Here is a 17,658-nt window from a genome sequence, read left to right as displayed (position 1 = left end):
TGTCTCAGGGGACGTCCTCTGTACCAGCAGCTGCCACGCTGTCTACAGTGACATCTGGGGATCTGGACCTATTCACTGAGCAAACCACTAAGTCAGAAGAGGTGGCCAAGAAGCAGCTCTCCAAAGACTGCATCCTCTCTCTGTACGGCGCAGGGACCGTGCAGCAGCAGGGCGCTCCTGGTAACTCACTCTGAGACCTGCCCCCAGTGGATCGCAGTGACAATGCTGGAAGCATGTCCTTTGTGGTCACAGAGTATCAGTTGTCTCTCTTCCCTGTCTTTCCCATCTGATGACTACTGCTGCTGCTGCAGTTTACACAACCATGAATTAAAATGAATGAAGTGTTAGGATTAAAAGCGCAGGATGCACAAAACTTTATTCATTTAGTGTTAAGAGGCAGGTCACACATCACTTAAAATTGTTTCACAGGCTTTATGGGACATGGATAATCTTTGAAGAATTACTTAAATTTGATTTGCATGAAGTTTACAACTTTGTGTACAGTGTGGTATTTTTTCTGCAAGTAAAGAAGTCTGAAATACCACATGAAATCAAAAAAAGCTTTGAGGTTTTTTAATGCTCATAAAGAAATACTAGCACAGTGAGGTTCACTGTATTCAGTTTTAATCTGGCAGACCATTTCCTCTAAAATGGGCTGCATTTCACATATGAGCTGAAATTGTATGACATCTCAGCTGCTTCCTTAAAACCAGACACAGTCAACTCTGACTTGTTTATTTGGTAATGAGAGGCCAGTGGTGCAAATCAGCAGAAACACAATCTCATGCTACGTAGTCTGGTCTTCACAATGGATATTTTATGTAGCTGTTGCATAAGACTTATTTATCATGATTAAATTTGCTCAGGTTTGTAACTGATTTGTCTGCATTCTGGGAGTAACCAGCTCTGTGGGTGTAGGTGTGAGTTGGTCTAGGCAGTAGGAGCAGCCAGACCAGAATTAATTTTTGCTGTGGGTGGTTCAGAAAGACGGTAAACCCTATTCTGTGCTTATAGAGGTGAGTGCAGCTGTCTACAGTGGACCTGTTTTCCTCATTCATTTTCTTTGCATGGTTCTTACGATGCAGGTATGTTCATGGGACCCACAAATATACCGTTTACCTCACAAGCACCGGCTGCATTTCAAGGTTTCCCAGCCATGGGCGTGCCTGTTCCTGCAGCTCCCGGCCTCGTTGGAAACGTGATGGGACAGAGCGCGAACATGATGGTGGGCATGCCCGTGCCCAATGGCTTTATGGGAGGTGCACAGACTGGTGTGATGCCCCTTCCTCAGGGTGTGGCTGGCCCCCAGGGAGCCATGGTGGGACCGATGTCTGCACCCCAGAGTAAGTTTGGCCTGCCGCCAGCTCAGCAGCCCCAGTGGAACCTCTCGCAGGTAAGGGTCGGCCTCTCTCCAGCTTCTCCAGAACCACAAAAACCAGATTTGTATTCTAAGTGGTTTTATTTGTATTTAAAGCTAACAGTCTGGCAAAAAGAACTGAGTAGGGATAATGTTATACAAGGTCAAAACTGTCTAACCCAGCAGATGAACGAACTGTCATTGCTCCTGTGTTTAGAATATTCTGTAGAGAAGTGTGAGGCGTTCTTTTCATTTCAGATTATAACACAGCTGTAATGGTGAATATCCCTAATTTGTTTGTAAGAGCTGGAAATTATCTTGGGCATCTTTTGAAATTAGCACCAAGCTTTAACCCAGCTCCCTGGTGGGGTGTTTGTTTAGACAAACTATTTTCACTTATCATTTTGGGGTTTTTTTGGGGTAGTTTTCACAAATTAGAAAAACGCAGCCCATTTTCTCAAAGCACTGTTATTTGAGAGATGTAGGCTGTTTCCTACGGCTGCTGCCCATAAATTTATAAAAAATCTTTTTGTTCAGAAACGTTTGTAAAGTTGTATTTCCTTCTTACTTATAATCACATTTATGTTGAAAAAGAATACTCACTAGTTCAAGAATTCCCACAGGATATGAGCAAGTCCATATTTTTTGTCAGACATCCCCTCATGTTACAAAATCCTGTTTCTACCCAGGTTGGTTTAGAGCCAGGCAGTGACATTTTAGTATTACCTCTTTCAGATCCGTTCTGAAATGGCTGCGCAGATGGAGGCTCTGAGACCTGGGCACACGTGCCCACGCTTCTCCCTGTGCTCTTCCTGTTTGATGTTCCCCTAGTATTTCGCTGACCTTGATTTCTGCCTGGTCAGCATTCAGGGACTAGTATATGGTGCTTTCTAATGAACATTAGCAAAATCACCATTATATTCCATGAATATTCCAAGCTATTTTTATTGTCACAACTTAAAGGAGTATCTATATGACATTGGTCTCTACTCTGGGAATCTCAAAAATTGTAAGTACCAAATGTCAGGAACAGCTTTTGTGTAGCCAGAATGTAAAACTCCCACTGCTCAGGTTAGGGCACTGGCTGAACTGGCCTTGCTTCCAGGCCCGCTGTTCTCCAGCACTCCCTCAGTGGGGTCTGCAGGCCGTGACACAGCGGCTCAGACATCCTCTGGTAGGTGTGAGGAAGTGATCTGCCTCTCCGGACACTTACACCGCATCAGTGATGGGGTTAATGCTAGTGTCCTGGGAAAACTGCAAACAAGTAAACTTTATTAATACAGCCCAGCCCTGAACACAGGTTTGAATCCATTCTACTTTGTGGTAAGTGTTCTTGTGTTTCCTTCACTATCATCAGTCTTAGAGGTAAGAGGACCACAGGGGAAGGGTTAGGATGCTGATAGACGCACACGACTCCAGTCTGGAAGGAAAATACATGTCATCTTACACTTGTATTCGTTTTAGATGTTTATGTGGTTGGCAAAGCAAAAGAGGAAATATTTGATGACCTTTTTTAATATTTAGAAAGTATAGAGAGCCATTTAAGACCTTAATAAAGGCAGACTCAGAAATGACTTCAAAGATTACTTTGGTACTTTTTTCAGGCATGGTTAATCTTTGGAGGACAAGAAATTGAGTCCAGAGAATGAATAAATATAAAATGTTTTGAGGTCACTTTATGGACAGTGCGAAAAAGTGGAAGGAACTGAAGCCCAGTGAGGGAACCCAGCAGCTGCCCGATTCCGTAGAGAACGCCTGGTGTGGCGGTGACTAAGTGTCTACCCCGGGGCCCGACTCCGCCTCACGTGGAGGGAAGACACTGAGACTTGCTGTTACACTTCAGCACCTCGCCAGCCAAATCAACTCCAAATAGAGGCAGCTTCTGATAAACCGGGGTAACTGTTACAAATCCGTAACAGAAGTGGAAAGTGAAGGAGGCCTTTTGTGTGTTCACAGGTGAATCAGCAGATGGCTGGCATGAGCCTGGGCGGCGGGAGCCCCGCGGTGGGCTTCGGCCAGCCCCCCAGCACCACGGCCGGGTGGTCCGGGGGCGCGTCGGGCCAGACCCTCAGCACGCAGCTGTGGAAGTGAGACTGCGGCCCAGCCTCGCCTGGACGCCCACCGACATTCCTGCTCAGACGCATCCAGTCTCCCTGTTTTTTCATGTACAGACATTTTTTTCTTTTTCCCCCGTTTGTTCATATTAAGAGTTTATCTGATTGACCGTGTTGGTCTGTGCTGATTAAATTTGATGTGGTGCAAAGCAGGTTGAGGAACCGTTTCACGTCGAGCGCAGCTTCGCTCATGCTTCCCCCGATTTCATAGACGCGTTAGCAGAGGAGCTGCCAAGTCAACTTGCGTGATCAGTTTTACTCTGGATACAATTATAGCTCCAATGTTTGCATATAAGGGAAGTAGTTATCATCATGTTAGTAATACCTCTAACAGTATAACCCCCACCCCCAAATTAGCCAGTAATCCTGTAGGAAGGTCCTGTATGATCAAATGTTTAATCATATAAATAGAATGTAAATGTATCACGGAGCACTGTTTTTTAGTGTATCAAAATTCTTTTATTTCATCATTCACTTCACCGTGCTGTTGTAATGGCGTGCTTAACAGGGAACGTGGTTAGTGAAAGGAAGATAAACCTGGATGTTACTCCAAAACTTAGTTGAACAAATGTTTAAAGAAGTCAAATTTTACCTGCCTCTCTCGTAATTGGATCTCTTCTTATGTACACATAGTGCTAACACGATGGCCTTGCACTGTATGCAAACAGGGTAGTAACTCAACAAAGCCACTTCAGTCCTTGAAGGTATATCCAGGTTTATGATGGTCCTTGTGTTTACATTTTATGGTGCCTAGTATTGACAACTGTTAAATCTTGATATTAAACAGATGAATCCATAGACCTTTTTTTGTGGGTTTTATTTCCTATGATGTATATACTGTCAGTCACCAACCTTAAAAAATTACTTAACATTGCAAAGTTAGGGATGGGGGATGTTTGTTTAGTTGACAAAATACTTGTTATCTGTTTCTGAAGCCTGTTTGTTTCTACCAACTATAAGGCCAATGGGGGGAAAAAGAAGTATATAAGGTTCTCAGAGTGGTACCCTGCAGCCATTAGCTGTACTGGGCAGAGGTCTTCCAGTTTAGTTGTGGGGGGAACATGCAGGACAAATGAAGACAAAAGCACACGTGTGACACCATCCACTCAGCGTCTGTGAACTGACCAGCTCTCCGGAAGCAGGTGTCCGGCGGGTGGCAATGACGGCCGTTGTCCCGAGGAAGGTGACTGACACCTGGGTGCCCGCAGCCTGACCGCACACGTCCGCCTCGTCCTTGCCCAGGGCCGCTGGACGGCACCACTTCATACCTCAATCTTCACTGTGTCCAGGTGGTACTTGGGCTCATTGGCCAGGTTGACCTTCTCTGTCCGAGTGTGCCACACGAGGACCTGAGGGGAGGAAAGCTGGTGGGTGGCCGCGCGGACACAGCGCGGTCAAGGTCGGGCAGCACAAGGGAAACGAGTACCTTGGTGCAGTTGTTCGCTTTCGGTTCCAGCTCTTCAACTGTCGTTATCTGCTTTAGAAAGTCAGATTCTTGCATCCCTGGCTGGGACCCACGACGCTTAAACACAGCTTTGGGGTTGGACAAGATGACTTGAAGGCTTACAGCGAATCCTTTGTGAAAAGTTAAAAAAAAAAAAAGTCTTTAAAGTGAAATACTCGTGTACTTCTCTTTCTTCTATATAATTTTGGTCACATCAAAAAGTTTTTCAGACACCTACTGTGTGCCAAGTCTGGGTTCAGAGTTGAACAGGACTCTGTTCACTACCTGGATCACAGCCTCAGGGGGAACACCCAGCATTACAGTGTAGCGCGTTTGGTACCCGGTCAAGGTGTGCACTCAGGGGCGGGGGTTTTACTGTGACCTATAAAGCCTTGTCTGTTGGTAATAAAGAGGGCGTTTTATAAGCTGCTGTTTCATAGAGGCCTTCACACCCCATTTCCCTCGAATGACTAAGAACAGTGTTGCTGAAACGCACACAGACTCGCCCTACTGTCCTTGGGGATGGGGATGAGAGCCCGCCCGCCTTCCTGCCCGTCCTGTAACGTCTCCAAGTGTGCTGTGTAGCAAAGCCAGCACTGCCCCGGTGTCCTTTGAGTTTAGAAGACTGAAGAACAGAAGTCAAGTCAGTCAGCTAGAAAATGAATACAGTCGCCTAGTTTAAATTCCCAGTTTGATTCAATATGAAAATGGTGGGGCGGGGGGCGGTTTGGAAACCAGTGCAGGAGATACCAGGCCATTTGCTAAATTTGATTTTTGTATCTTGTTTCTCAAGGAAACAAATCAGTGTCAATTTCCTTAAATGGTTTGGTCTTATGAAAAATCATTTATTTAATCTGTAGTGTAACAGACTCTGTGTTAAAGGCTTAGCCATTAAGCATTCTGCAGGCAGTCGTCACAGCCATCGTAATTGTTTTAAAAGTCGGGAGCCCCGGACCTCTGCTCGAAATGTACTGAGCAGATGCTGTAATGTCAGGCACCCTTCCAGAGTTACGAGGACCAATCTCCAGAACGTTTTTTAGCATCTTTTTTCCTTCCCTACATCAGCTCAGGATTTATGCTTCTTTTTGCAAAAGTGTAGTTAGCCAAGGAAGTATCAGATGATACCAGTCAGTAACAGGGGAGCAGTCAGAAAACCACAGCCAGTATCCTCATAACCCCTCCTGATGCTGGACGGGGCCAGGCCCACGTGCTCGACCTGCCGCCTCTATGGGAAAATGCACCACTAAGCTACGGGCACACAGCCTGGTACATCGGGTGCTGAGTGAGGTGGGATAAAGAAACAGTTACGGACCATTATCCTGAGAACTGGTCCCAGTATCGTCCACCAGCCCTGGGGGAAGGCAGCACCTTTGGGCAGAATTTGAAATTAGAAGCCTTTGGTTTTTTTGTGGGTCCTTACAGCTGTGAACTGGCCAAGTCACTTAACATCTCTTGATTCTCAAACTTCATTTCCTCATCTGCAAGAGAGGTGTGACCCCTTCTCATCTCACGTCTGATGTAAAATTAGTGAATAGAAAGACTCCATTAACAAAGCGCTCTGTTCAAAGGACCCTAAAATATATAAATACAAATACCATTGTAAACAGTTAGGAGGGGAGGTGAAATCAGCCACCATTTACGACTGGAAAACTGCTGACAGGAAAAGGCTTGCAAAAGTTATGGGTGGCAGGACCAGACCACCCGCCTCTCACCCCACTTTGCTATCAGGTCTGAAGCCTTCCTCAGGCACGGCTGGAGCACATGCCTCAACAAAAAGCAGAGGTTCCAATTAACACAAAAAAGTGACTTCTAAGAAGTCAACTCAGATTTTAGGATTAAAAGAGTTCTTGCTTTTATTTTCACTTGCTTTTAACTAGGCTTCATCCTTTTCTAGTTCCAAATCAGCCCTTCTCAGTCCCACTGACGCTCTCGGTATGTTTTTCACATGGCTTCAAAGTACTGATTTTATTTCCCTATTCTCATAAAAAAAATAAAAGGGTCCAAATTGTGCAGAAGTCACTGAGGAAATTATATGAAGCCACGCTGATCTGATTTCCTTCATTTTCCCCTTAAGACTGACACATTCATCAGCGTGACCACTGAAAGATTCAGATTGAGATTTTCTTTCCTTAGCTCAGGGATATCCTTCCAGCTCTTAAAGCAGTTAGTTATGTGGCAAAATCCACCACGTGGGCCAAGCTGACAGCCGGCTGGGAAGCTACACTGCTTTGCTGAAGGCCCCTTCCAGCCTCGCTGGAGAAGGGGGTACATCTGGGAGGCCAGCATCTTGGAGAGAGATGCTGGTGGGCTGGCTCACCGCCTGAGCAAAGTGGTTTTCTGTTTTTTCATCCAGAAGGGAGACGGGTAGTTCAGATGCTCCCCCACCTCCTCCTTCCATTTTCCCTGCCAGCCCTTGCTCAGTGAGCTCTTTGAAGGATGGCTCGCTCACTGGGCCAAACCCTAGGATGCCTTTTGGGGAACCATCTGACCCGCTGCAAAACTGGGGAGGCAGAATTCTCTGGGCAGTGGGACAAGGCGTTTTCTGCTCCTAAACCATTGCCTCCAACCCAAGGTGGGTATCTTGAGTTTTCTTCATTTCCAAGGACTTAGGCCTCAAGTATTATAGGTCCCCTTCCCTCTTTGTCACTGAAATTAAGTGAACTTTAAAGAAGTTTCCAGAAGCTTCTGAGATACTAGGAGCCTTACAAAAATCACAGGGGCAGGAGTCTCTCTTCTGGTCAGTTGTGTAAAACATAAAATGCAAATGGACGCTCATTATCCACTGTGCAGGCAGGACTTCTGACCTCCTCCAGTGCAGGGGGTCGGGTGGGGGTCTGGTCCCTCCCGTCAGGACGGGGCTCACTGATTAATGTTCAGAGTCCACCAGGCCATTTCCACTTCAGGACAGGATGAAGCAACAAGCACCAGGTGTTCCCTACAGTCTTAACTAAAAACCGGACAAAATATTTGCAAGAAGAGTTTCTAGACGTTGGGAAAGAAGCACACGGGACAGAGAGCTCCGGAAAAAGGAACAAAGGTGAGCCCCCTGGGTGCCCCATCTTCCTGCCTGCAGCGCGTGTCCAGACTGCACCCCAGGGAGAGGACTGCACACCGCCGGGTGGCCGCCTTGAGCCAAGGAAAGAGTCGAGAATTCGGGGAGGCCAAGGCAGCTGGGGTTCACAGGGCATTGCCCTGGAAAGCAGGGAGCTCGGCTGCTCTCAAGTCCAATTGAGTGCGATCAGCACATGCTTGGGAGGCTCCCTGAGGCCAAGGAAGGAACCACTGGAAAGAAACAGGTGGGTCGATGGCTGGAGCTCACCCGGCCCGGGGCAAGTTCATGTTCCCAACAGACTGCAACTGGGAGTAGTAGCCGGGGCCCCGGAAGCACACACGGCGGAGGTTACTGCTCCACAGGGAGGTGACACTAGCCCGAAAATTAAGGCTTAGCTGGTCTTGCCTAACAAACCTTAAGCCTGGAAAGGATCAAATGTGTCTAAGTAACTTAACTGTATCCCAGAAAAAAGCCAGAAGTAAATAAATAAATGCACATATAACACACAATTATACTCACATATACATACACACCCATATATGCATATGTGTGTATAATTATATATGTGCATGTCTAAAATAAATACATGTTATACATTTTGTATATAGAAATACAATCTAATATAATGAAACATGTTTTTTTCTACTACCTAGTCACATAAAATTTTAAATGCCTATGATCCCAAAACACCAAATTTACAAAGAAACAAATTACCGTCCTATAATGAAAACTCAGTCAACAGAAATGACAGATCATAGAAGTACAGGTCAGGGGCATTAAAACATTATTAATACACTTAAGATGTTCAAAAAGGTAAGGGAAAGATAGAGCATGCTAAGTAGAAATATGGAAAATATACTGAAGACCCAAAATGAGCTCACTGTGATGAAAACTACAATGTCTAAGATAAAAAATACAGTGGATGAGATTAACAGCTGATAAGACACTGCAGAATAAAACATAACTAAACTTGAAGACCTAACAATAGAACCACCAAAGGAAAACGGAAAACACACACGCGCACACACACACACACACACACACGAGTCATGGAAACAGAATGAAAGATGGGAGAAAGAAAAAAATTTTTGAGGAAATAGCAACTGAAATTTTTCCAAATTTGAAAAATCAGTAAGGGTATTTAAGACTTAACATTACATCTAACTCAGTAAAATAAAATTAAAACAAACAAACAAACAAAAAGATTTACAAAAAAAAAAAAAAAAGACTCAACATTACCAACCAACTTGACCTAACATTTATCAAACACTCTACCCAACGGCAGAATACGCATTCTTTTCAAGTGCACATGGGACATCATCAAGATAAGCCATTATCTGGGCCATAAATCAAGTCTCAATAAATTTAAAAGAATTCCAACTGCACAAAATATTTTACTAACCACAATGGAATTAAAATCAATTATAATTCAATAAAATCAATAATATAGAAATCACATGTATAAAATATATAAATCATATATAAATCAATAATATAAAGATATCTGGAAAAGTCTCCAAATATTTAGAAACTAAACAAATAATTATAAACAAGGTATGAATCAAAGAAATAAATGAAAAAATGTTAAGCTGAACGAAAACAAAAATGACATTAAAATTTGTGAGATGCATCTAAAGCAGTACTAATGTGGAAAATCAGTTTTCAAAATATTTTCCTTTTTTAATGTTTACTAAGCAACTTTATTGTTTGGAGGGGAGGTAATTAGGTTTATTTATTAATTTTAATGGAGGTACTGGGACTCCATTGAACCCAGGACCTCATGCATGCTAAGCACACGCTCTACCACTGAGCTATACCCTCGTCCTGTGAAATTAATTATTTTTTAAAGCACTAAATACTTAAAAAATTTTTTATTGTAGTAACACTGGTTTATAACATTATGTAAGTTTCACATGTACAACCTTATATTTCAACTTCTGTAAACACTAGAGTCTGCTCACCACCAAAAGTGGACCCTCTTTACCCATTTGGCCTTCTCCCAACTACCTTCCCCTCTGGTAACAACTACTTTGTTCTCTGTAGCTGTTTGTTTTTGTTTGGTTTGGTTCATTTGTTTATTTTTAGATTCCACACACAAGTGAAGTCACACCGTATTTCTCTGACTTATTTCACTTCGCATAATAATCCTCAAGGTCAATCCATGTTGTCATAGATGGCAGGACTTCATCTTTTCTATGGCTGAGTAGTAGTGCATTGTGTGTATGTGTGTGTGTGTGTGTATACACATTTCCTTTATCCATTCATCCAATGAAGCTGTTTCCATATCTCGGCTATCATAAATAATCCTGCAGTGAATCCAGGGGTGCATATATCTTTTTGAATCAGTGCTTTCATATTCTTTGGATAAGTATCTAGAATTGGAACAGCTAGAAAATTAATTATTCTAAATTTTTTAAGGAATCTCCATACCATTTTACATAGTGGTCATACCAATTTACATTCTCACCAGCAGTGTAAGAGGGTTCCCTTTTCTCCAAGTCCTCACCAACACTTATTTCTTGCCCTTCTGAAAATAGCCATCCTAATGGACATGAGGTGGTATCTCACTGGGGGCTTGATTTGCATTTCCCTAATAAGTAATGATGTCAAACATCTTTTCATGTGCCTATTGGCCATCTGTATGTCTTTGGAAAAGAACCTATTCAAATCCTTTGCCCAGCTTTTTAAAATCAGGATCTTGTCTATTTTGTTTGTTTGTTTGTTTTTGAGTTGTATGAGTTCTTTATATATTTTGGATATTAGTGCCTTATCAGATACATGATTTACAAATATGTTCTCCCATCTGGAAGGCAGTCTTTAAGTTTTGTCAGTGGTTTCCTTTGCTGTTCAGAACAGTTCCAGTTTGATGTAGTCCCAATTGTTTATTTTTGCTTTTGTTTCCCTTGTCTGAGGAAATATATCTAGTTAAGATATTGCTAAGGCCAATGTGAAAAATCCACTGCCTATGTTTTCATCTAGGAGTTTTATGGTTTCAGGTCTTACATTCAAGTCTTCAATCCATTTTGGGTTGACTTTGTGCATGGGGTAAGATAGTGGTCTGGTTTCATTCTCTTGCATGTGGCTGTCCAGTTTTCCCAACACCATTTAACGAAGAGACAGTCCTCTCTCCACTGGATGCTCTTTGCTCCTTTGTCATAAATTAATTGTCCACATACATGTGAGTTTATTTCTGGGCTTTCAGTTCTGTTCCAATTTATCTCCTTTTCTGCCGATACTGTGCTGGTTTGACTACTGTAGCTTTGTAGTATGATCTGAAATCAGGAAGTGTGACATGTCCAGCTTCTTTTGTTCTCATGATTTTTTTTTTTTTTTGCTATTTGGGATCTTTTGTGGTTCCATATAAATTTTAGGATTTTTTGTTCTATTTCTGTGAAAAATGCCATTGGGATTTTGATAGGGATTGCACAGAATCTGTAATTGTTCTAGGTGACACAGATATTGTAACAATGTCAATTTTTCCAATCCATGAGCACAGATTAACTCCGATTCTTCACTTCTTCAGTTTCCATCATCAATATCTTACAGTTTTCAGCACACAGGTCTTTCACCTCCACAGTTAAATTATTCCTAGGTATTTTATTCTTTTTGTTAAAGTTACAAATGGCATTTCTTAATTTCTCTTCCTGAGAGTTCACTGTTAGTGTATAGAAAGAAACACAACAGACCTGAGTATTACCACTTCCGTACCCTCCAACTTCACTGTATTCATTTATTATTTCTAACAGCTTTTTGGTGGAGTCTTTAGGGTTTTATATATATAATATCTTGTCATCTGTAAATAGTGATAGTTTTACTTCTTCTGTTCCAGTTTGTATGCCTTTTGTTTCTTCCTAGCTCTGGCGAGGACTTCCAGTACCACACTAATGAGAGTGGTGAGAGTGGGCATCCTCGTCTTGTTTCTGATCTTAGAGAGAATGCTTTCCGCTTTTCACAGTTGAATATGATGTTAATGGGTCTGTCATATATGGCCTGTATTATGTTGAAATATGTTCCTTCTATACCCATTTTATTGAGTTTTTATCATGAATGGGTGTTGAATTTTGTCAGCTGCTTTTTCTGCATCTATTGAGATGATCATGATTTTTATCTTTCATTTTGTTAATGCAGTGTATCATGTGGATTGATTTGCAGATGTTGAACCATTTTTGCATCCCTGGAATAAACCCCACTTGATCATGGTGTATGATCTTTTTAATGTATTGTATTCAGTTTGCTAATATTTTCTTGAGGATTTTTGCATCCATGTTCATCAAAGATACTGGCCTGTAATTTTCTTTTCGTGTTTCCTTACCCGGTTTTGGTATCAGGATAATGTTGGCCTCATAAAATGACTTATGAAGTATTCCTTCCTCTTCAACTTTTTTGGAAGAACTTGAGAGGCATAGGTATTAAATCTTTGAATTTTTGGTGGAATTCTCTTATAAGCCATTTGGTCCTGGACTTGTGTTTTTAGGGACGTTTTTGATTACTGGCTCAACTTCCTTGCTAGTCATTGGTCTATTCATACATTTTATTTCTTCACGATTCAGTCTTGGAAGTTTGTGTGATTCTAAGAATTCATTTCTTATAGGTTGTCCCATTTGTTGATGTACAACCATCATGGTATTCATTTATAATCCTTTGTCCTTCTGTCACATCCATTGCAAGTTCCCATCTTTCACTTCCGATTTTATCTGTCTGAGCCTTCTCTTTTTTCTTAGTGAGTCTAGCTAAAGGTATGTCACTTTTTTTTCATATTTTCAAAGAACCATCTCTTAGTTTCACTGATCTCTTCTATTGTCTTTTTGGTCTCTATTTCATTTAATCCCACTCTGATCTTTATCATTTCCTTCCTTCTATTCACTTTGGGCTTCATTTATTCTTCTTTTTCTAGTTCCTTTAGGTGTAAGTTTAGATTGTTTGAGATTTTTCTTGTTTCTTGAGGTAGGTCTATATTGCTATAAACTTCCCCCTTAGTACTGTTTTTGATGTATACCATAAATTTTGGTATGTTCTACTTTCATTTTCATTTGTCTTCAGTTTTCTTTATTTTACTTCTCTTTTGATTTCTTCGTTGACTCAAGGGTTATTCAGTAGCATGTTGTGCAGTCTCCACGTATTTGTGATTGTTCCAGCTTTCTTCTTATAGTCGACTTCTAGTTTCATATCATTGTGGTCAGAAAAGAGGCTTGCTACAATTTAAATCTTCTTAAATAATTGAAACTTGTTTTGTGTCCCAACACATGATCTCTCCTTGAGAATGCTCCATGTGTAGTTGAGCATATGTATTCTGCTGCATTTGGATGGAATGTTTTGTACAAATCTATTATGTCTGTCTGGTCTAATGTTTCACTTAAGACCCCTTTCTGTCTGATCTACCCAGTGATCTAAGTGGAGTGTTAAAGTCCCCTCAAAACATATTATTATGTTATTGTTAATTTCTCCCTTTAGGTTTGTTAATTGCTGTATATCTTTTGATGCTCCTATGTTAGGTGTATATTAATCGCTGTTATGTCTTCTTGATCAATTGTCCCCTTTATCATTATATACTGTCCATCTTTATCTTGTTACTCTTTTATGACTTGAAGTCTATTTTGGCTGATATGAGTATGGCTACACCTGCTTTCTTTTGATTGCCATTTACTTGGAGTATCATCTTTCATCACTTCGCTTTGAACTTTTGTTTGTCTTTAGGGCTGAGATATGTCTCCTGGAGGCAGCATATACTTGGGTCTTATTTTTCAACCCATCCAGCCACTCTGTGTCTTTTGATTGGCGAATTTACTTCATTTACATATAGAGTAATTGATAAATGAGGACTTTGTTCTGCCATTTTATCTTTTGTTTTCTGGCTACTCTATATTGCCATTGTTTCTTTTTCCTTGTGTTCATTGGCCATTTTAGTTTGGTGGTTTTCTATGATGTTTTTCTCACTTCCTCATTTTTTATGTTTTGTGTCTCTGCTCTTCATTTATATTTTTTGGTTACCATGAGAACTGTATAAAACATCTCATATATTCTAAAACCACATACAAAAATAAATTCAAAATGCATTAAAGACCTAAATATAAGACCAGATACTATAAAACTCCTACAGGAAAACAGAGGAGAACACTCTTGGACATAAATCACAGCAATGTATTTTTTGAACCAGCTCCTAGAGTAATGGAAAGCAAAATAAAAGCAAAAATAAACAAATGGGATCTAATTAAACTTAAAAGGTTTTGCACAGTTAAGGATATCATTGACAAAATGAAAAGAGCCTACAGACTGGGAAAAAATATTTGCAAATGATGTGACCAACAAGGGACTAATTTCCAAAGTATACAAACAGCTCATACACCTTAATATCAAAACAACAACAACAACAACAAACCAAGTAACCCAATCAAAAAATGGACAGAACACGTAAACAGACATCTCTCCAAAGAAAGATAGCTAACAAGCACATGAAAAGATGCTCAACATCCCTAATTGTTAGAGAAATGCAAATCACAACTACAATGAAATATCACCTCACACCAGTCAGAATGCCCATCATTAAAAAGTCTACAAATGATAAATTCTGGAGAGGGTGTGGAGAAAAAGGAACCCTCCTACACTGTTGGCTGGAATGTAAATTGGTGCAGCCACTATGAAGGACAGTATGGAGGTTCCTTAAAAAACTAAACATCGTCTTACCAAATGATTCAGCAATTCCACTCCTGTGCCTATATCCAGAGAAAAATATAATTCAAAAAGACACACACACCCCAATGTTCACAGCAGCACCATTTACAATAGCTAAGACATGGAAACAATTCAAATGTCCATTGACAGATGACCGGATAAAGAAGATGTGGTATATATACACAATGGAATACTACTCAGCCATAAAAAAGAATAAAATGTCATTTGCAGCCATATGGATGGACCTGGAGATTGTCATTCTAAGTGAAGCCAGAAAAAGAAAGAAAAATGTCATATGATATCACTTATATGTGGAATTAAAAAAAAGGATACAAATGAACTTATCTACAAAACAGAAACAGGCTCACAGACACAGAGAACAAATTTAAGATTACCAAGGGTTAAAGGGGTTGGAAAGGGATAAACTGGGAATTCAAAAATTGCACCTCTTGGGGAGTGATGGAAATGTTAGCTATCTTGATTGTGGTGGTGGTTTCATGGGTGTGTACATCTATCAATATTCATTACATTGTACATCTGAAATATGTGTAGTTTATTGTACAGGAACCATACCACAGTAAAGGTGTTTAAAAAAAAAGGTATCAGAATCAAGTGCGCTCAAGTGACATTATTATAGGGAAGCCATAGATTCTAACATATGGAATACTTTTTGGAAACTTTCAAGGGTCAACTGTTATCAGTAATAAATCACAAAGAGCTATGGATATGACATACATTATTTTATATATTCTAGGTTAAATGAGATGTTGTTTCCTTTTAGGACTATTTCATTTTTCTCCTCTTCTTTGACAATTGTGTCATTTTACCTAGATTCCTACCATAGCAGATCTGAGAGAAGGATGGCAGAAGCAGAGAAGTCTGTTAGAAATTGCTCCAGCCCAAGGATTCATACTCATCAAGTCTGGACCTCTCCATCACCAACTGGGAGACGGGACGGCAAGGACTGGGGTGTGGAGAGCAGGGCTTGGAATCTCTCTCTCTGCCTCTAACATAACAGCTTTATGGAGATATAATTGACAAATGAAAATTGTATACTTTTAAGTTGTACAACTTGATGTTTTGATATACATTGTGAAATGAACACTGCAATCAAGATATTTAACATCTCCATTACCTCATATAGTTACTATTGTCTTTTCGTTCTTTTTGTGTGTGGTAAGCATACTTCAGATCTACCCTCTTAGCAAACTTCAAGTATACAACACAGGATTGTTAACCACACACACAGAAAGTCTCATATATAAAATAGTTCTTTTTCTGCTGACAGTGTTTCTTTATTTGCCTAAGTGGTTCCATTCTTTTATCCCACCCTTCTATGTTTTTGTTGTTTCAAATGACCCTTTTTAATGTTGTAGTTCATTACCAAATTGAAATACAGTTATTTTACTGCTTTTCACCTTTGACCTTTATGCTATAATTGTTTACCAACTTCTTCTGATACAGAGTTGCAATTTTCTGATTCTATTTATTACCATAGCCAAAGCCTTTTGGTTTCAGGTAGAAAAGCTCCTTTTCAACATTAAAAAAAAATTTGGCTGGGGAGGATAATTAGGTTTATTTATTTTTTTAACAGAGGTACTGGGGGTTGAATCCAGGACCCCTTACACGCTAAGCATGGGCTCTGCCACTGAGCTATATACGCTCCCACCTCAACATTTTTTGTAAGACATATTTAGTGATGAACTCCATCAGCTTTTGGTTTGTCCAGGAAAGCCTTTATTTCTCCACTGCTGAATAGAGTATTCTTGGCTGGCAGTTTTTAATCTTTCAATATTTTGACCATGTCATTCCACTCCTTCCTGGCCTGTACTTTCTGCTGAGAAATCTGCTAATAGCCTAATGGGGGTTCCTTTGTAGGTTACCACCCTTTTTCCTGGCTGCCTTTAAAACTCTTGGTCATTGACTTTTGACAGTTTAAATAGAACATGTCTTGGAGATGGCCTTCTTGTGCTGAGGTAATCAGGTGTTCTTTTAACTTCATGACTTGTATATCCAGTTCTCTTCCCAGATTTGGGAAGTTCTCAGCTATTTTTATTTTAAACAAACTCACTGCTACCTTCCCCCTCATTTTTTCCTTCTGGGATACCCATTACCCTGAAGTTGCCCTTCCTAATAGAGTCAGATACTCTGTTGCACGTTTCTATCTGTATAGAATTTCATTTCTTTTTAGATCTTAGTTGTCTGTGTTCTTCCACCTGTATCATTTCTAGATTTATATCTTCCCACTTGCTAATTCTCTCTTCCACATGGTCTGCCCTGTTTCCAATGCTTTCTAATGTGTTCTCCATCTCATTTATTGAGTTAGTTCTTCAACTCCAGAATTTTTGTTTAGTTATTTTTTAGAGTTTCAATCTCTTTGGTAAAGTATTCCTTCTGTTCACTGATTTTATTCCTTAGCTCAGTAAACTGCCTTTCTGAGTTCTCTTGTAGCTTGTTGAGTTTCTTCACGACAGCTACTTTGAATTCCCTATCAGTTAGACTGCAATATTCCATGACTCTAAGTTGGGTTTCTGGAGATTTGTCATTTTCTTTTTGTGATGCTGAGTTACCATGGTCTTTTTTTTTTATGGTACTTGATGAATTGTTCTTTTGGTGGCGCATTTAAAGTAGTGAACGCCTTTCTTATTTAGGTAAAGGTTTTTTAAACTTGATTCTAACAATTCAACAGGTTAGAAATTAGAGGCCTTTCTTTTGCTTTTCAGTAGGTGGCGCTATAGCTCAGGTTTTGGTTTCTCTTTCCTGAGCATCCTCTGGTTCTCTTTGAGAGTCAGCACTTTTCCACCCACCACTGCCACTGTCAGAAGTGTCACCTGGTGCCCTCGGTGCTGCTGCCTTGTCTCTGGGGTCGCTGGTGCCTTGCTGTTGCCAGTGTCACTGCTGTCACTGGCATCACAGCTTAGGGCACTGGGATGGAGGGTGCCTTCACTGCACCCAGGGCGGCCTGGGTCACGGGCTCTACAGCCAGGAGGGGAGATGGAGGGTGGTGGGGGAGGTGGGGCTC

At 40.8% G+C, this 17,658-nt stretch overlaps 2 protein-coding genes across 9 annotated transcripts in view; one reads left to right on the top strand and one right to left on the bottom strand.

The window, feature by feature from the left end:
* Positions 1-4,269, top strand: part of SMAP1 (small ArfGAP 1) — a 134,293-nt gene extending 130,024 nt beyond the window's left edge. For all 8 annotated transcript variants that reach the window (XM_072965490.1, XM_072965494.1, XM_072965492.1 and 5 more), the window contains 3 exons: positions 9-180; positions 1,086-1,393; positions 3,314-4,269. In XM_072965490.1, coding sequence (XP_072821591.1) covers positions 9-180; positions 1,086-1,393; positions 3,314-3,448 — 615 coding nt within the window. In that variant the 3' untranslated portion in view covers positions 3,449-4,269. The remainder of the gene's footprint in view (positions 1-8; positions 181-1,085; positions 1,394-3,313) is intronic.
* A 147-nt stretch (positions 4,270-4,416) lies between these two features.
* B3GAT2 (beta-1,3-glucuronyltransferase 2) overlaps positions 4,417-17,658 on the bottom strand; it is a 72,832-nt gene continuing 59,590 nt past the window's right edge. Inside the window, exons 3-4 of the mRNA XM_006215799.4 lie at positions 4,898-5,046; positions 4,417-4,820 (exon numbers count right to left, since the gene is read on the bottom strand). Coding sequence (XP_006215861.3) covers positions 4,734-4,820; positions 4,898-5,046 — 236 coding nt within the window. The 3' untranslated portion in view covers positions 4,417-4,733. The remainder of the gene's footprint in view (positions 4,821-4,897; positions 5,047-17,658) is intronic.

The sequence above is a fragment of the Vicugna pacos genome, chromosome 8, assembly GCF_048564905.1.
Source record: "Vicugna pacos chromosome 8, VicPac4, whole genome shotgun sequence".
NCBI lineage: Eukaryota > Metazoa > Chordata > Mammalia > Artiodactyla > Camelidae > Vicugna > Vicugna pacos.
This window is presented reverse-complemented; position numbering and strand designations above follow the sequence as displayed.